This window comes from Filicampus tigris, chromosome 14 (assembly GCF_054856515.1).
Source record: "Filicampus tigris isolate MCC_2025a chromosome 14, RoL_Ftig_1.0, whole genome shotgun sequence".
NCBI lineage: Eukaryota > Metazoa > Chordata > Actinopteri > Syngnathiformes > Syngnathidae > Filicampus > Filicampus tigris.
In genome coordinates, this window is record NC_141230.1 from 6,131,472 (window position 1) to 6,152,245 (window position 20,774).

The window sequence follows — 20,774 nt, forward strand, 5'->3', positions numbered from 1 at the left end:
GTGTGGACACGCGAAGGGAGTGGGTGGGTCACGTGTTCCTGTGGTTGAGATAAGGACTAGCGCACCACCTGCAGTGCGCTCACACTCACTCAGCTCCATCTGGACTAATAGCAGCCGCCTCACCAGTGGGACTGGAGCAGGGGGAGTTTCACTTCACACTCTCTTTCTCTGCTCCGGCCCACCCACTTCACCACTGACAGACACACTCACACTGACTCCTTCACTTCAGCACGTCCTCTGAGTCCCATCTGCACTTAGGCACGGGGAGCATGGCAGCCGCCCATGACGAGTACAGAGGCTACCTGCGCACTAGCGTGGACGTGGAGGCCGGCCACCACCGCCTCCAGCCGGCAGCCGGCTCGGAGCACTCGCACCGGCCGCTGCTGTTCGGCACCCTGGTGGTCATGGGATTGCTCCAGGTGGCTTCCAGCGTGGCCATCCTGCTGCACCTGACCGGCTATTTGCAGGAGGTAAGGAGTTGCCGGGGCCCCCACCCCCTTTTGTTTGCCTCTTCTTCTTTTCTTGTCTTTTGTGTTTTAGGCTTGCTTTGCGCAATTTTATAATGCCGCAAAAGCTCCAAATTTGAAAAGATAGCGGCATGCTTTGAGCTAGTTGAGTGTCATCTGCACTAGTTTCAAAATAAGACTCAAAACGTGTGCGGAAAGATGCGTCAAGGGTACCCAAAGATGCGTCAAGTGGACTTTGTTCTGCTGCTAGAGGGGGAGAATATTTCCACGGAACTTGAAAAATTAAATAAAAATATGATATCCAACATATCGTCTTGCACAACGCAGATGTTTCCACTCGACTGTGCACATCCGCAGTTATTTGTGATTAATATGTGCAAGATAAGCACCGCAGTATAAACAGCAGTTTGCTAAAGGTTCAAGAGGACTTGAGATGTTCCAACATGCAAAGTGCAACAACAACAACAGAAAAGATTGAAAGGGGGGGAATCACAATCAAAATAGTCTGCACGCCTCATTTGTTTTTGTCAGGTCATAATGAAAGCCCCTCTCTTCATTTACAATAATATTTACATTGTGCCACGATTGGCTTTTTTGGAGACTGTGTGGTGGTTTTTGGGGAGTTGGATGATGGTCGTGTCGAGACAAGCCAAAAGGGAGCAGACCACATTTGAGCTGTGTCAGGGTGCTTCGGGTTCACCTGGAAAGCATCCGGATGACTTTCTGCTGGTCTCTCACTCTCAGTATGTTTATAGAATGATATGCTTTCACTTCGTCTTCTGCATAAACACTTTGCTGAGTGCCTTTAAAAAAAACTCGCTCAAGTGGTGCACGTGTGCATATTATACATGGTTATATTTTGTATTTGAGCGCACTTTGTACTTACTGTATACAGAGTAGTATACAGTATGCAGCTCAGCTTCAAAAAACAGGTCAGCTGTGATTGGTTGTTACCTGAGCCCTGAGTAGTTGTAATGTCATTTTAAGTCGACAGAAGTGACAAAATGGCCGACCGCAGAGATGGCTAAAAACGAGTGGATTAACTCTTATTCCACAAACGCAATATTTATCAGAATGCCTTGTTTCAACTAGTGGGCTTGCATAGAACATATGCTTGAAAAAAATATATTTGTGTTGATTTCCGCTTTAATGTGTCAGATTCACAGTCAAATTCAACCGGGGGTGACAAATAAACCGCTTGAAGCATGCACACTTCTTATTTGAACAACTGCACGCAAGTGTCTTCTTTTTGGTTTCCTCAAAGTGATGTTATACGGTTGTCTCCTGGTTCCGGACAGCGAGAGAGCGAGGACAGGTATAAGGATTACTGTCAAAGTGTGTTTTAATACGTTTAACTGTTTAGAGTGTGTGGGAGGGTTTTTTTTTTTTTTTCATGGTCGGATTTACACCTATTGTTGTCTGGAACATATCGCCTGAGATACACAATGGTTCACTGTATGCATTTGTTCTGTACAGTATGTGTGGAGTTTAAGGACAACTATTGTAAATTTCACAATATGTATGTAAGTCAACTATCGTTGAAGTCTGAGTATATTACATATAACTGCTACTTAGATCCAGAATGGCAGAGCTGTGTGACATCATGGGCAAACTATTGAAGACTGTCACCTGCTCTGCAGAGTGTTCTTGTCCGGCGACGGGAGCAAGTTGAACGTCCTCTTTAAATTGGCCGATAGGCAAACGAGGTACCAAAAATACGTGATGAGCGACGGGAAGCATGACCTGCTACAGCAACTGTTGAGGCAGTTCTGTACAGCAGTTATTGAATCAGTTTTGTGGGTGCTACTACAAAGACAGACAAAATCAGACGGTTAGGTCTGCCGTGAGGATCATTGGTACCTCCCACCCACTGCTGAGAACTTGCATGCTGCAGGCACTAAGAGAAGGGCCTGTCCTGGCATTTTCCAGTTTCTTCCTTCTAGAGGCGCTATCCAACAGTGCATATTAAAACCATCAGATATTCTAATAGCTTCTTTCCTCTTTCCATTAACCTCTAAGGAAGTCGACCCCAAAAATGTCTCGACAAAAACATGTTCAATACAGCCCCACTAGTTTAAACATGGCTTTGTGATCAATATTGCATTTGTGGAATATGAGTTAGGCAGCAAAATTGACCCGTTTTTGTCCATCTCAGGGGATGGCCATTTTGTCTCTTGTTGACTGAAAATGACTTCACAGTTGCTCAGGTAACAGCCAATCATGGCTCAGCTTCAGAAAACAGGTGAGTTAAGATTGGTTGCAACTTGAGCCCCGAGCAACTGTGATGTCATTTTTAGTCGACAGAAAGTGGCAAAATGGCCGCCCACTGAGATGGCTAAAAAGGGGTGGGTTTTGCTGCTGATCTCAGATTCCACAAATGCAATGTTTATCAGAATGCTGTGTTTAGACCAGTGAAAGCGCATAGATCATATCATCGTAATGAACATTTTGGGTTTGACGTCCCCTTTAAACAGTTGACTAATAATTTCATAGTAACACTTTTTTTGCACATCTGTGTCATTACAACTTAATTCAAAGCTACGTGATACTCTGTACCACAACTGTTGTTGATAAGTATTATTGTTTAATGATTGTACTTTAAGTATACATTTTGAAATCGTAACTTATTTGTTAGGAGAGCAAATTCCTTGTGTTTTATAATGATTATGATCCTGATTCTGACTTGTCGACTAATTGGTTCAACCCCATCATTTTGAACGATCTCATCTTTGAGGTGGTAGTCCTGCTTGTTTAGAGTAACGTGAGAAATCGAACCGCGGGATTGGCACTGTAAATGACAATATAGCTCAGTCTGCCTTTCTGAGGCTCACAGGTTCATGACCTACTATTAACCACAGTATGGAAGTTGGAGCTGCTCGGTGGAGAATACATCTGATATCCATATTAAAGAAATATGAGTATACTGATTACATACACTTGGCATTTATACTTCAACTGAAGATACTTTGTTTTTATAAGCATGCTATTTGTTGCTGGGTGTAAGCCAGCAGAGGGAGAAGAGTGAATGTGTTTAATTTGACTGGTTTGGAATGGACTTGGACTAGGAGTCAGCGTTAGACTCTTCCTTGAGGAGGAGCTTTGGCAGATGAGCGCGCAGAGTCTTTGTCAAGCCGATGACAAGGGGGCACATGCTTGCATGAGTCAGGAAATGTGCAAGGGACGTAGTCTGGCAGTGGACCATCATGCGCCTTCAACACCTGCTCGACTTTCCCAGAGATCTTGGAGCTGAGTGCAGGAATGCTGCTCTGATCAGTTGCATCAATGTTTTTTTTTTTCCTTGCCCTCGTTGTATGCAAACCTCAAAGCCTTGTTGACACAGTCGCGTAAGAAAGCACCACGCTCCAAATCACTTTGACTTTCAAGCCTGCTACTTGGGAATGCTGAGTGAACTTTGGAAAATAACTCCACTCCCACACACACATATACACACACGCATGCTTGCATGCATGCACACACACGTGCACTCTGATACAAGCAGCCTGGACTTCCTCTACGTTTGAGAGGGTAACCCCACCAAATGTCAAGAAAGTGCTTACATAGCGCATTCTCTGATGGTGATCATGATGATGCACTGACCTCTGTGCTCTCTTCCCGTCTCCAGGTTGATCTGACCACCGCTCCACGTCGACCCATTGAGGTGAGTGGAACTCCTCACGTATGCTCATTTGAAAGAACCTGAACTAGAAGGGGCGGCACGGTGGTCGACTGGTTAGCACGTCCGCCTCACAGTTCAGAGGTCGCGGGTTCGATCCCGGCTCCGGCCTCCCTGTGTGGAGTTTGCATGTTCTCCCTGTGCCTGTGTGGGTTTTCTCCGGGCACTCCGGTTTCCTCCCACAGTCCAAAAACATGCATGGTAAGTTGATTGGATACTCTAAATTGCCCCTAGGTGTGATTGTGAGTGCGGATGTTTGTCTCTGTGTGCCCTGCGATTGGCTGGCAACCAGTTCAGGGTGTCCCCCGCCTACTGCCCAAAGACAGCTGGGATAGGCTCCAGCACGCCCCGCGACCCTTGTGAGGAGAAGCGGTACAGATAATGGATGGATGGATGAACTAGAAGGCAAATCAATAGAAAACCAGCGCTTTAAAGGGTGCATTAACAAAAAAGGAAAAGAGTAAATATGTATGTTGGGCCAAAAAATACAAATGATAAAAAAAATGAATAAATAAATAAATAAAAACAATTTAGATTTAAAAAAATCCCATCTAATGACAAAATGTCACCTGGAATTAATTGGCAATTTCTGTAAAAGGCAAGTTAATAAAAACAAAACTGGGAATACACATGAGTCTCTACAGCAAGCCTAACATGTTTCATAATACACGACTGCTGTTATGGTTTGGTGCTGCTGTTGTTGTCAATCCCACAACTATTCAATAATTGCCTTCTGCTCCTTGTTTTGTTGCGTGGAAATTAGGTCGTGGTAATCATCATTTCAAAGCATTACAGGTAAATCTGTTCATCTGAGGGCATGATTGACAGCTCGAAGGATGTGGTTATGTCGTTAAAACCTGAAGCAATCTGCAAAATTAAAGCTGCGCTACTTTTTTCCTTGCCCTTCAATGAGTTTAGTTTACAGAGCCCGTGATTTTGTAGTGTGTAGTCTTGTAGAAAGTGTAGTCATGATTATGCTATCAACAGTGTTTGACTAATTGCAACACAGAGTGATTGTAAACTTGAGATCACATACAAACATGCAGTCCAACTTTGAGCTCCCGACTGCATGTCACTCTGAACCGCCACAGCCCCAGTTCCAAATGAATTTGACCTCTGCTGATACTCAAAACAGCAACACTTACTGAGAAAATAATAGTCCTTTTTATTTAGTTTTCAACTCTGCATTCACATTGATCCACAGCAAAACGTCGCTGTCACGTGAAAAACACTTATCTCCATTTGTTTTTCATTTTCTTATTTTTACCTGAGCCATGTGTCTGCATTACAGACATCACATTAAAGTGAAAATTAAAAACGTTTCCAAAATTGGAGATACGTGTTTCTCACAGGACAGCGACGAAAAGATATATTAGTATTAGATTTAGAATTAGATTTATAAGACAAACCTAACAGTGAGTAATGCAAATACCAAAAACGGACTTTGCCCTTATTTGTTAGACATTTATAGGAAACGCAATGTGCAACATGGAAACATGTGGCAGAACATAGAAGATGAAATCTGATTGGGCAAAAACATCCAACATTCCTTAAATTTATACGTCTTACAAGAAGCAATGCAGCCAAGGAAAAGACTACGGAATTAAGAGAATCGACTACTAGGAATTAATGTACAGTATACAATTTCATTGAATATGTATTTTAGGCTGTAAATGTAGTTTGGTGCTTCTGATAATGTGTAGCCCAGCGAGGATGGCTTTGCTGGACCTGACTGTTCACCTCTGAATTTAAAAAAAACATACGAATGCCTGTGGCCACTATGTTTGATGACATATGTCATCGAAAAGTTGATGTAAAAAATGTTGCTCATCAATCTATCCATTTTCTCGAGTCCTGGTCCTCAAATGGGTCAACCACACACACTCACATTCAAATGTATGGACAATTAAGAACTTGTGAGGACGCCCATATTTAACCTCTCAACTGTGAGCCGGATGCCCTATACTGGATCTGTAATTGCGCCCCCCCCCCCTACAAAACTTTGTTTTGGTAACAACAATCCTGCACAAAAATAGGACAAAAACATAAGTGTCCTGGTATTTTGTGTCGTGCAAGCTGGTAGTTATCTGCTGCGCATCACACAAGTGATATTGGGGACATGGAAGCATACGGCGCTGCGCTATGTTCACTATAGTTGAAAATTTCAAGGCATGGTAAGAATCGTCTAGTATGAGACCACTAATAGCCACTGATGAGTGGTTGCTGCAGGTATATGTAGAATAGATGGATTATTGTGTGTTTTGAAATCCATAACTTTCTCCTGTTTCTTTAATTTAGTTAGGCCCACAGGCAAACGTCTGCTACTACGAGAATATGATGCGATTGTGTAAACTGAATATCCACCTTAAGGGACATTTTAGGGCTACTCTTTTTAGACGTTTTAGTTTTGCCGTCATTCTGTAAAATCTATTTCGGATTTCTTTTGAGAAAATGAGCCAATGCACAACCATGCCGATTCCCATGACATTACTGTAGCACTCGGGCCATATTGTGCTTAAAGATGGGAAATCAACCCAAACATGCTTTTTTCAAGAATATGTTCCCAGCAGGCCCTCTAATTGAAACACGGCATTCTGATTAATAGTGCGTTTGTACAACATGAGTTAAGCAGCAAAATCCACCCATTTTTAGCCATCTCTGGGGGCGGCCATTTTGTCTTCCTGTTGAGTGAAAATGACATCACAACTACCTAGGGAACAACCAATCACAGCTCGCCTGTTTTGTAAAGCTGAGCCGTGATTGGTCGTTACGCAAACCCTGAGCAGTTGTGATGTCATTTTCAGTCAACAGAAGTGACAAAATGTCCACCCCCAGAGATGAGTGGATTAACTCTTATTCCATAAACGCAATATTTATCGGAATGTCTTGTTTCAAACTAGTGGGCTTGCATAGAACGTATTATCGAAAAAAATATGTTTGGCTTGATTTCCTCTTTTTTATATTTAAGGTCCTTCATGAAACTGCTGGGGTTGGTGGACCAGTTATTAGTTCATTTTTGACTACCTTTTTTGAGAGACAGGACGTGTCTGACAGGCTGAGCTCTGTCCATTTAATTATTGCCAGTGCAAATGTGATAAATGAGTTTAGGTGACACCTTAAGGTTGTTGACTGACTGATAGTGAATGCTAACCGCAGCACTGAGCATGTACCTTCATGTGCGCCTCATTCGGCATGTCTTCTCCTATATATGTAGCAACACCAGCTGCAGGGGTTCTGGAACTGTGACCGTCTTATTCTTTTCCCTTCCACATAACCCTTTTCAAGGGTTGCCAGAGCAAATCATCCTCTTCCACCCCCTCTGTTGTCGGAATCTTCTGCTATGCCTCTAACTTCAGATAGCTTCAAGTTTTCCCCATCACATCCATAAAGCGCCTCTTTGGACTTCATTCCTACCTGGCGGCTCCATTTTCAGAATTTTTTTCACTTCCAATGAGAATCTCAGCTTCCTCAACTCTGCCACTCTCAACTCTGTCGGAATCTTCTGCTATGCCTCTAACTTCAGCTAGCTTCAAGTTTTCCCCATCACATCCATAAAGCGCCTCTTTGGTCTGCATTCCTACCTGGCGGCTCCATTTTCAGAATTTTTATCACTTCCAATGAGAATCTCAGCTTCCTCAACTCTGCCACCTTCAGGTCTGTCCCCTGTCTTATGGACACTGCTTAAATCATCTCACTACTGTTCTATAAACCTTTGATTTCAATTTAGCTGGTGCTCACAAAAAGACGATGCCTTCACTCGTCTGGCGATGTTGCCTACCAGCCCCTACCTGGCACAACTTTCATTCTCAAACATCCGAGTGTACTCCGTGAGCCAGTGGCATCTTGCTGTCTCCTTCAATGTTTCTGGAACGAGCCCTATCAGCCCTATCTGAATCCAGAATCCAGCATTATAGGCATCTTATAGGCTAACAAGCTAATGCAGAAGACACAAAACAACAGACAATACAACACACAAATTCTCAACCATCGAAGTGTTCTCCAGAGTGACTGTCCAGGAAACCCCCTGCAGCTTGACCTTGACTGGTCGATTCCAGGCTTTCCATCTATTTTTGCTGGCTCATATATAAATGTACCTCTCTTCCACTTTTGCTTCTTCTTTAACTGTATTGCAAATGTAAACTAAGGTTAACCACTGTTAATAGTAAAAATAAAATAGTAACTATTACAGTCAGACTAATGTGAGCAATTTTGATCCCTAGTAGAGTTCTCTTCTTTCGGGCTGAAGCATCCCTCTGCCACCAATCAGCTCATCAGCCAGCTTTTCAGAATACCAAAAACAATAATTCTGATCATTTGAATCAGGTGTGTTGAAGTAGAGAGACTTCTAAAACAGGCTGGATAGAGGCCCTCACAGGGACCAGACTTGGGCAGCCCTGCTCTAAATACTGCCTCTCCTTCAGGCATCTGTTTTTCTTTGGCTGGGTGTTTGCTTTGGCTTCTGGCCTTCTTCCCAAAGCGTTGAGCACCTAGCCTCCAGATGATAGATGGCATGGCTTGGAATTTCTTGCCCACATCGCCCGCCAAGTTTGTCTCCATCCCTTGGTCTATGTTGTGGAAGAACATCTCCCACTCCTTCATTGCCCCATGCGGCACGGCAATTCCCTCATTCCCTTTGTGCCACCCCAGCGCAGGTGCTCTGTTTGTGTCGTAAAGAATTAGAATCAGAATCGCCTTTATTCGCCAAGTATTGAAAAGACACAAGGAATTTGTCTCTGGTAGTATGGCACACTAATATTGAGAAATGACATGAATGTATAGAAAGTCTTTCCGTAATGTAAGGGTACCATTGTGCAGTAGTACCACCCACTGACAACAATGTGGTGAATCATAAGAGCAGAGGTAAAGTGATCAGTGGTGCGATACTTACGTCAAAAAAGACAAAGAAAGACAAAGAAAAAGTAAAACAGTTCATTCTTTGGTCACTGAACTGGGGTATCTAGAATTGTACTGATGTCTCGGTTTGAACTCCAACGTTTAGTGCAACATTACTTACGTTTACTTGACAAGTTCTACTTACTCATCACACAAACATTTTTCTGGAGGGCAGTATATTACCAGAGACACTTTATCTGCCAGCACTTCTCAGGTATTTACAAGGAAGTATCACACACATACACACACCTTTTCATTACTTTCCCTTTTTCTTGCTCCGGTTGCTGGCTAAGGATCTTCATACCTGAGATATCTGTGCCAGATACACAAATCACCAACAAGTTAAAGTGATTAGAGCAGGGGTCGGCAACCTTTAACAGTCAAAAAACCATTTCGACCCTGTTTCCACGGAAGATAAAACACTTTTTGATACCTCAAAAAAATACCATCTTGTTTGAGTTCCCAGGCACCGTTTCGTTCAAGTTGTATAATACCTTATATTGCTATTGCACACTCGTGTCCACATAATGTTACCTGCAAAATACATCGGTAATTTGACGCTTTCAATCGGTAATTGATTAAAAGAGTACAAAAACCAAGCCGGCGACATCCGAGTACTTTAAAGACTGCGTTCTTGTGAAGCCCCCATCGTGCCCCCAGCCGTTGAAACGTCACACCAGCAAACACACTTGCTCAATACAATGCAATACAATACATCTTCATTTTGGCTACAACGCCTACACAAAACGCCTTCTTTCAGGTTTAAAGCCATGAGTGAGGCAGTAAATAAAACAATGACGCAACTAACCGCGTCTAAAGTGCATATCAAAATGAAACGCAGACTACTTTTTGCAACAAAGCATCTCATCTAAATCCATATCAAACAAACCAACGTAATCCAGCGAACCTTACTAGGAGACGTCATTGAGCAGCTCCGGAGCTGGGTTTGAGAGATTACCCAATCAGAATGGAATGATTATCAAAGACATTACAGGATGATGATAAAAGATGTTGCAGGATGTCCTCAGTTCCTGATAGTTTTCTTTTTCGTAGTAGCAGGAGTAGTAGTAGAAGTTTCACTGTTTCATACATTTAATGCAGTTTTATTCCTTCATGTATGAAAGATAAGATACAACTTTTTGGGAAAGTCTACGACTAAACCACCAAATCTGTAAAGGTTATTTAAATGTTGATCCACTACAAAAGAGGGGGAAGAAGAAGAAGAATCATATTCGTCATGTAAACACGTTGTACATAAATGAATTTTGACCTCAGCATTTGCTCCATCAGTGAATACACACATTATTAGTGGCGGTCTCTTGCTCAAGGAGCTGTATGCCCGAGGGAGTGGATTGGATTTGTAAAACAAACATACTGGTAAGGTAACCATACTCATTTGGGGGGGAGACATTTTATTTTGATACAGCAACCCCTATACATACAGATTAACATTAACCTATACTGAATACTAAATATATATATATATATATATATATTTTTTTTTATATATATATATATATATATATATATATATTACTTATGGCACAATGGTGATCTTATTTCTTATGAAATATGATTTATTTTGGTAGCTACTTTTAAAACCCGGATGACATCTAGTTCACTAGAACCGCCAATCTCCGTGTGGCTAACGCACCCTTTTCACAATGTCGTCCTAAAGCTGGTTGCTGTACGCACCACGAACGAAACGGCAAATGAACAGTTGTTATTACGAGTCAGACTAGCACCGCTTTTCCATCAGTCCCAAACAGCCACACACCACTCCGGCCTCACTGTCATTTATTTCGACGGCTCGTCGTCTTCACTCTTCTTTACGTCGGTCAGCGGTTGCCCAAAGCCGCCATCCCCGAGACGGGAGCTACAACCATCGGGCTGGGGAAGCGACGATGCTCCTCTCTGGCGGCTGGAGACCTTCAAGACGTTCAAGTGAACGGGACCCAGTTGTGTGAACTGAGCCACTTCTCCCCAACCCTGTTGCAAAAATAAAAGTGTTTAGCTGGTGGCTGCTCTGAGAAAGTGGGCGTGTGTTTAGTCTCCCGTGGTGGTACATGGGTGGTTCCTCACTTTGTGACCTAAAAATGTGAGGACCCACAAGGAAGAGGTGGAGCTGTTGCTAAGAGAGGAGGAATGAGCAGGAATGTTCTGAGATGGGTGAATGGAGAAAAACGCCACTTTAGGGGGGCTTTGTGAAGGATTAGCATTTTAACATGGCTAAGAATATTTGCACATGCACATGACACAACAGCTAGCTTCTCCAATTCCAATTCAAATGGATAAAAGTGGTGCTGAAACCTGAAATGTTTCCTAGCTAGAAAAAAATGTCAGCTAACTCCCATCTATCAACATTAACAATGAGTTACGATTAGATGCAGCAAAAATGAGGAATATGAAAATAGTGTGTTGGTATTGACTGGTCTAAATGTTCCACATATCCTGGTTTAAGACAGTTACTTACCGTACGTATACTGTACCACGACTGGAAGGCAACATATTGCTCTTTGCAGGCTGCTCAGCGGTCACTCGGAAGAGGTGGGAGGGGTCGGGTTGAACAAATAATTTTTCAGGCAAGTGGGGCTTCTATATTTTTGTTGTTAAAATATAGCATTTAAACCAGGTAGTGTACCCTATGGTTATACACTTTTGTATCTGATTTAAAAAGGGCATACATAAAAATAAAAAAATAAAAATTAGGAGCGCTGGGATTCAATTTAAGGCTAGAAAAAATGGGCTAGAAACGTTGATGCTTTTGTGCCATATAATATCCATCCACCCATCCATTATCGATACCGTTTATCCTCACAAGGGTCGCGGGGCGTGCTGGAGCCTATCCCAGCTGTCTTCGGGCAGTAGGCGGGGGACACCCTGAATTGGTTGCCAGCCAATCGCAGGACACACAGAGACAAACAAACAAATATCCGCACTCACAATCACACCTAGGGACAATTTAGAGAGTCCAATCAACTTACCATGCATGTTTTTGGAATGTGGGAGGAAGCCGGAGTACCCGGAGAAAACCCACGCAGGCACGGGGAGAACATGCAAACTCCACACAGGGAGGCTGGAGCCGGGATCCAACCCACGACCTCTGAACTGTGGGGCAGATGTGCTAACCAGTCGACCTCCGTGCCGCCCTGCCATATATCATAATATCCACCCATCCAGCCATCCATCCATCAATGCATTGAAAGGATTGGGCTGAACATTGGCAATTATATAATAGGTCTGTAACGTGACTATTATAAAAAATAATGTCAGCACTTCGCCCTCGAAAAACTCAGCAGTGATTTAATGCGTTTGTATGACTACATTCAGCACATTTTAGTAATGCCTATTTTTCATGCTTTTTTTTCATGACAGCCTTATCAAAGGAAGAACGCAAGCATTGTAGTAGTTCTTTGTCTTTCTTTGTCACATTCTTTTGTCACTTAGTGTCTGAAAATGGTGACCAAAAGTCCCCAAAATTCATATGCACAGCTCTACTCATGTCCACTTCAACCTGTGAAAATATAAAAGCACAATATTTTTAATGTCAATTTGATTGACATTAAATGTGAGCTCATATGAGGAAAATCCATTATTACCTCCACAAAATTTAAAATATTGTGCTGATTGTTTTTATATTTTTACAGGTTGAAGTAGGCAAGAGTAGATACTGTATGTGCATATGAATTTTGGTGGCTATTGGTCGTAGTTTTCAGACATTTAGTGACGCTATAGTTGTTATAGTGTTTTATCTCCACAGGCAGGCAGCCATTCACTCCCCGCAGCTAACAGGCTAACACCACTGTCAGGGAAGCAATTTGCGTTCAGCCGCTGATACAGCCAAGCACAGTTGGGCATCGCCTCACTGTCACAAAGTTCCCGTCTGCATATTTAGCCAACCCAGTCGATCCGAGTCAGCCAAACGGCGTCGAGAACAGATTTATTCGGTCCCACAGACGCAATGACATGAAGTCACCATTATCCAACCTTTTTTGCTCTGTCCCGGTGTTATGGCAATGGCAGTTCTGATTTTGATGCAACAAATACATTATAAAATGTTTCCACGGACCCCCTGCAATGTGACCACATACTAGCTATTGTTGTTTGGTGCATTGAGCATTGAGTACTTCTATGGATGTTTGAGATGCCCTATTGCGTGAGGGTTCATTGAACGTACCTCGAGCCAACTGCCGAACGCGAGTGAGTACAACACTTGCTTTTTTTTGTGTGGTTATAAAGCTGACTAGAAAGCGATCTCTCCAAAACAAATGGATAAAATTGAAAATACAAGATAACATCATTTTCTTGATCAAAAATTACATTAAAAAATGGGCCAATCCCGGCCGGATGACCACTTTAAATAATCCAGGTACACATATTACCATCCACATCCCCAGAACAAGCTTTTAAGGTCAACTGAAGACTAACGTGTGAATGACTGGCGACCAGTCCAGGGTGGAAGGGTGAATTCATTTATTAAAGCGGCCATTCATTAATTACATTTGTAAATGTAATATGAAATACTTGGGTTGAGAGCAGAATGGTGGCTATCACATCTAGCTCACCGTGCTAACATTCTGTTTTAGGCCTCCTACGTGGAGTTTGCATGTTCTCGCAGTGCTTGCGTTGCTTTTCTCCGTCTGGCATACTGGAGCTTTCTCCCACATTGCAAAAACATGCATGTTAGATTCATTAGAGACTCTAAATTGTCTATAGGTTTGGATATAAATACTGTATGAATGGTTGTTTATACTGTACGTGCTCTGAGATTGGCTGGCGACCAGTGTATGATTTTTTTCCTGCTCACCCGTGACCCTTATGAGGATAAACATTCTAGAAAATAAATGGATGAATGGAATTGTTCAAGCCACCCCTAAAAGAGGCGGGCGCTAATGATTGGTTGAATCGCAATTTACACTTGTATGATTGTTGAAGACGCAGTGATTCTGCCAATGCCATGGTGACACCAAAGATGTTTTTCTCCTTATCGCCAGTCAGAAGTGTAGCAACAAGATGATTTTGAAGTTGTTATGTTGATGTACAGGGTGTAAATATTTTTGCATGAAAGCCAGCTGTGAGTTGGCGGGAACTGTTTACTTGCTTGGAAACCATGTTTGGACTGAATGAGGCAGTGTGTGTGCGCACTCTGTCTCGACTGCCGTCAAGTACAAACACTTAAAGACTTGACAATTATTTCAAATGACAGCTGTGGTGAAACGTATAATGGGTTTATTACTGGTTTTTGGGGTTGGTTTGTCGTTTTAAACATTTTCCCTGCCCTTTTGTCACAATTTGTCATCTCCTTCTCTCTTTGCGGTAGGAAGTACAGACGGAGCCGGTGCTAAATGCGCTGAGAGCCACCAAGAAAAACCGACGCTTCAAGAACCAGAAGGAGAACCCGCCCTCCGCCCACCTTCCCATCAAGGTGCACCAACAGTTGGCTAAGCGTGAGTTCTCTTCACCCTATATAAGTGCGTGGAACGCAAATTCTTGTGACTCATTTTTATCATAAACACATTGAATCTTAGTATTTTGTATACAAAGAAACAGTCACACTTTAAAGTGGTCCAACAGTTACCCAACAACTAAACTGACTTGCCTGAACAAGAGAGAGAAAACGGAATGTGAAAGTATAGTAGAATAGCGGAAGTGTTTATATACAAATACTGAAGCCAACTGTAACTAAATTAAACTAGTCCAGAAGCAATAAAAACACTCACAAAGCAGCTTTTACCTAATTTTTTTGTTGCCGTTTTCTACAACTCATTTAGGCAACTAAAAAGTTGGGTTTGAATTTTTTGGGGCCCTATGCTGGTGGCGGGCAAGTAATACTATCCATTATGCCTCTGTTTCTTTAAGGTCAAGTAAGGTCAAGGCGAGAGTTGGTTCTCTTTTTATGCTGTATTTTGACGTTTTTAATGCACAGCACTTTGAGTTTCATCCTATGTGTGAAAAGTGCTATATAAATAAAATTTCATTGATTGACTGATTAATTGAAGTAAAAGCTCAAGTCAAATTTATTTATATAGCCCTTAATTACAAAAAGATGTCAAAGGGCTTCACATGCCCGCAGTCGACAAATATGAATGATATCCCCTGATTTTAGCCCCCAGGAGGGAAAGCAAAAACTCCAAAAGACACATCTGGGGAAAGCATGTGAAAACTTGAGAAGGGGCCGCAGATGGGGGAATCCCCTTTCCAGGATGACCACGCTGCAATCGATGTTTTTAGAACAAAAAGAAACATTTTACACAACAACAACATGTATAGTTTGTTTCATGTACAGACAACAACGTTGTCAACGGAAACCACTATAGTATATTCCAAGCCAGTACCAAGTAATTTGACACACATTCTGAATAACCTTCGTCGGCATACGTATATGTGAGATGAACGAAGACGTAATTAATGCGACTCATCATATACTTTACGAGGAAAACATTTAAGCACATCGCAACAATTGCACTGTGTTCTTCTATTACGGTTTTGACTGTGAAATATTTGCTTTCTAAAAGCCTGGTACACATTTAGATTTTTAATATTTGATGTGAGCCACCCCACAAATGACAGGGAAAAAAAACATGCATGTTCTTTCTGCTGGGGTGTAGCTACTGGAGATGACAAAAGCAGCACACCACAAACGTACAGTACGATATCCCCCACCAATAATTGCAGGTCTTGTCTCCCAAACCAGATTTCTGTTGCAATAGTAGTAGTGGGAGAAGAAGAATAGAAGAAGCTAGACTCACTGTTAGCATTAGCATTGCCGTTGAAAACTCTTATACTTTTGATTTTTAACTTGGGAGGCAAACACTGAACCTCTAGCCCACCACCTCCATTTGTGAAGTACGAGTAGGTATGCGGCTCAGCCGAACTTGGTCAGAATTTGCAGTCATAAATACTGAACACCTTTCACATTTACAGTTGACGGCCCGGAAGAAATATTATTTTAAACACAACCTACAACGCAGCATAATTGCTCAGGATATTCTTTCAGGGACACCTAGTAATTGGGTCTTTGTGGACTGGAAAAGGGTAAACGGGCTCAAATTCAGCTCGGTTATCATTATGTGTTTACTTGTGAGAAGACTGAACACAAACTATTGTTTTTAGCATTTCGGTAATGCTATCATTTTCATTATATCCCACTCAGTGACCACTTATCAAATGTTTGCAGTTTAAGTCTCGAAAAAACATAGTTATCATGTAAACAAAAGATTAAACCAACACATTTGAACTGCCAGATAGATTCATATACAAGTTGGGTTATATTTTCCAAATCCACCACCTATAGGTGAAAAACAGCATTATAGAGGGACTGCACAGTGCATATTTTTTTATCATTTTATCCCTACCACATGCTTTAAACACATATTAACTAAACACACTGTAAATGGATTTGAACAAATTAAAAGCATAAAATCTACCAAAAATAGTGTACATATGGTCATGTCTGTGTGCATACATGCCTTTAAGAGGTTGGGCCTGTGACATCAACAAGTCTGTACGTAAGGATGGCGCAAGAGCTGTGTGGCCAACAGCAGCTCCTGCGCGAGAGTTCCCCAAGAGTGTGATAATGCTACTGTATTAGTGTATAGTAATGTAGCCTAAACCGCTCTCTTTCGTTGCAGCAGGTGAACCAAGTGCAATCCCCATCGACTGGGATGAAGTGCACGGGTACCGTCACAGGATGGACTACCAGAAGGGCAAATTGCTTGTCGTCAAGTCAGGCTTCTACTACGTCTATGCCAAAACCTGCTTCCGCTACTACGAGTACCGCGGGGATGGAGGCCAAGGCGGCGGGCCCTCCATGGACGTGAGCAATACGCAGCTCATCCAGTACGTGTACCATGAGAGCATCAAGCAGAACAGCAAAGCGGACCTGTTGATGAAGACGGGCAGCACCATGCGCTGGAACAACTCCAGCTACAACATGTACTGCGCTCAGCAGGGCCGAGGCCTCTGGCTGGTGCAAGGGGACGCCTTATACGTCACCGTGTCCAACGCGTGGATGCTGGACCCCGAAGGAGTGGGGACCTACTTTGGGGCGATTAAGTTGGGTAACTGAACATGTCGACACTTGGGACGCCGCCATGCTACTGAAGTGACCCCAAAGAACCACTGATATTGTGCATTTAATAGTTTCACCATATTGCCTTTTCCTGACGGACCACACTCGACTCGGTCCAATGTAGCGCTGGATTCTTTAATGGTGTTTGTTTTTTTTCACTCATGGTATTCATTAAGATCCCATTTTACTTAGTTTGTTTGTTTTTAAGCACTGATGAGACAAACAAAGGGTGCAAAGTGAGGAATTGTTGGCTAGGAAGCTCAGCGTCATCATGGAAATACTGAAGCTGATGCAGCATCTGTTTGCATTTTAACATCAGCGGGACCCAAATATTCCTCAGCCGCAGCTGTCAGTGTTTTCCAGAAAAAAAGGTTTTTGATGGTATGATCGAGGTGGGTCAGATGAGGTGCCTTCATGATGGCTACGTTTACGTGCAAATCACTGACCCAACAAAAGCTGTGCCTAGAGTATTCCATATTGTTGTCACAATGCCTAGAGTCCCCACATCATAGCTTTAATGGCAGTTGTTTCCCAACTGAAGCATTGTGGTATACGGAGCTGCAGTACCTCAGAAAGCATGCCAACTCTGTGGTGTAAATTTAACCTTCATTGAACTTCTAAATGTTCCCACCATTACTCATTAAAATGCAGGGGTGAGCTAGAGCCTGTCGCAGGTCAACTTGGGCAAGATGCGGTGTGCCAGTCATTCGCAAGGCACATAAGAGCTTTAAGTTAAGAACTTTGACTGCATAATAGCAACAGTGTAGCTTGAATGTATCTCTGGATCTTCCCCAAGCTAATCATGCCACGGTAGGAGACGCTCTGTGTGGGGGTGGTTATTAATACATTTGTTGTTGTTACATGACAGTGTGGCGGAAGTGAAGAGTGGCTCACTCGTAGGCACATTTTCAGCAAGAGGCACATAAAACTATTTACAAGTCGTTAGAGAGTTTTTTCCTTAAAATGGCACCCCAAGCAGCAAATTTTATCGTGGTTAATGTTTGTGTCATCATCTGGTTGGAATTGGAACATTGAGGTCCATTTAAACATATTTTAGTCAAAATCTCAACTCAGACTCTGGCTTGGTGTATTTTTATTTACTTCGCCAGTTCAACATATATCGTCACAAATGTGCTCCGATGATTACATCATGCTCATACATTCTGACTGCATTTCGACAAACAACATGGTTGGTTTTCTGTATGTGACGATCAGCAAGCGATGCAGATAGCTGGACTGTCTGTTCTTGAATGACATGAAAAGACTCTTTAAAAAGGAGGAACCAAATTGACTTTGGTTCGTCTTTAACTTATTTTTCTTGGTTTTCATTTGGCTCGACAGTGAGGTAAATGGGAATATGCACTATTTATTTATTAGCTATAGAAGTACAGAGGCAGGTCATTGTTAAAGTGACTTTTCAGCTGTAAAAAAAGAAAAAAAGTCATGTATATTTTATGTCTACAACATTCATTATGCAGCACTTAGGAAATAGTAGGCACGCTTTTTGTTTTATTAAAATCACAGGGGCTTCAGCTCCAATTACATATTTATGTATCTCTGTTTTGACAATTGTGTGTGCACTTGCCTCTCTGAAAGCGATATAGAATTATTGTTTATTCCGCAAGATATTTGCATACCGGATACCATGATTTTGTTTTAAATTTAAGTTTGTGTATGTTTCAAAAAATAAAAAATACTACTTTTTTAATTAAGTTTCACTGTGTATTGAGGCAAGAGTTGGGCATGATTCCCATTGGAATCCATATAATCAAGGTCACACACTGTCCTTTTTACATTCACCAAGCACTTTATTGCAAACACTTGTGAGTAGAAATAACTAAATCTATATGATCACAAAATGATTCAGGGTTGTGAAGCAATGAAAAGACAAGGATTGAGAAAATGAGATAGACCCCAATCAAATGTTGAGACGTTCTTAGTTATGTTTCATTGTGAGAAAAAAAGTTCCAGAGATCTACCAACATCTATGGAGCCCCAGAGCCCAGGCATCATAAGGGATTTAAATTGTATTTATGTATTTATTTATTTTTCATTGTGGTCATGATATAACTATACTATGTGCCCCCAAAATGCTAATATGTATTCAAATCTGTGCGCAGAATACTAATTTGTAGGTTTAATAGCATTCCATTGAATAACTTTGTCATCTGGGTAAGCAAAGGGTACACACAATGCAAATATCTTCTTATTTGCTCTTCAATAGCCTGCAATCCCAGGTTTTTCATCATGTCTTGTTAAGACATCAAGTTTGTGTGTATAGCTCTTAATCACAAAACAATCTCAAAGGGTTTCACAAATATTAGCAGCATCCCCTGATTTAACTGGTGGTTGAACTGAGTGCAAGAGTGTCAGCCAGAATAGTACTCTAGAATCTTTTTGGATCCTGGAATCACCAAAAGAAATTAAGTTATTCGAATGGAGCGTACGGTACCACAAGACAGCATGATAAGAACGTGCTAATCTGTGTAATATTTCACGAGTCAGTAACAAAACCTTATACTCTCATCTCAAATGGACTGTAAGCCAATGTAAGTTGGCCAGTATCGGCGTAATATGATGATACTTTGTTCTCCTCATCACAGCCTTGTTGAAGCATTTTTTTTAACAAAGTGCATGCTTTCAATACAGGCAGTCCTCGTATTATGATGTACGCGACCTACGACGTCTCGACTTTACGACGTCCGTGCCTCCTTCTCCATTTTGTCCCCAGCACCACGGTGACTACATTTACATGCAGTCAATATTCGGGTTAAAGTCAAAATTCCGATTTCTGAAACATTCTGAATATCCCATTTACATGATTGATCGGACAGAGTTGCTCCAGCATTTGAATAACCCACTGTGTACGGCGACACACAGCGTCATGATTCAAACGGACGTCATTTCCGCTTGTTACTTTCAACTATCAATAAAACATTTGATATTCATGTCACTCAACCATATGAATGAACCAGCTGGTTTCCTCCTCGCTCCAAAAGTGTGCTTTTGTGCTGCATCTCTGAGCTTTTTTACCTCTGCTTGTGTATTTGCAATGGGTTCGAATCCGGCCCTGGCCTTCCTGTGTGGAGTTTGCATGTTCTCCTCGTTCCTGCGTGGGTTTTCTCCGGGTACTCCGGTTTCCTCCCACATTCCAAAAATATGCATGGTAGGTTGTTGAACACTCTAAATTGCCCCTAGGTGTGATTGTGAGTGCGATTGTTTGTTTGTCCCTGTGTGTCCTACGATTGGCTGGCAACCAATTCAGGGTGGCCCCCGCCTACTGCCCGAAGACAGCTGGGATAGGCTCCAAGCACTCCCGCGACCCTTGTGAGGATAAGCGGTAGATAATGGATGGATGGATGGTATTTTGACGTAAATTTCGATTTTAATTGTGAAATCCGACATACGCGGGAATTCGTGTTACATCGCCAGTGTAGGAACGGAACTCGTTCGTAAAATGAGGACTCCCTGTACTTGGAAGACCAGGAAGCAACGATTTACAATACTTGAGGCGAGACCTGAAGTGGAAATCAACCCAAATATATTATTTTCGAGAATATATTCTAGGCAGGGCCACTAGTTGAAACACGGCATTCTGATTAATGTTGCATTTGTGGAATAAGAGTTAAGCAGGAAAATCCACCCCTTTTTAGCCGTCTCAGGGCGCAAC

At 42.1% G+C, this 20,774-nt stretch overlaps 1 protein-coding gene across 2 annotated transcripts; it reads left to right on the top strand.

Moving 5' to 3' along the window:
- The first annotated feature begins 16 nt into the window (after nt 1–16).
- On the top strand, nt 17–18,779 carry tnfsf11 (TNF superfamily member 11). 2 transcript variants are annotated; one of them, XM_086051512.1, is made up of 4 exons: nt 17–470; nt 4,090–4,125; nt 14,354–14,480; nt 16,668–18,779. In XM_086051512.1, the coding sequence occupies exons 1-4, from the start codon at nt 270–272 to the stop codon at nt 17,099–17,101; spliced, it is 798 nt and encodes a 265-aa protein (XP_085907638.1). In that variant the 5' UTR covers nt 17–269; the 3' UTR covers nt 17,102–18,779. The 2 variants fall into 2 exon arrangements, with proteins under 2 accessions (XP_085907638.1, XP_085907639.1); XM_086051513.1 differs by having other exon boundaries at nt 240–470; nt 16,665–18,778.
- The last annotated feature ends 1,995 nt before the right edge of the window (nt 18,780–20,774 follow it).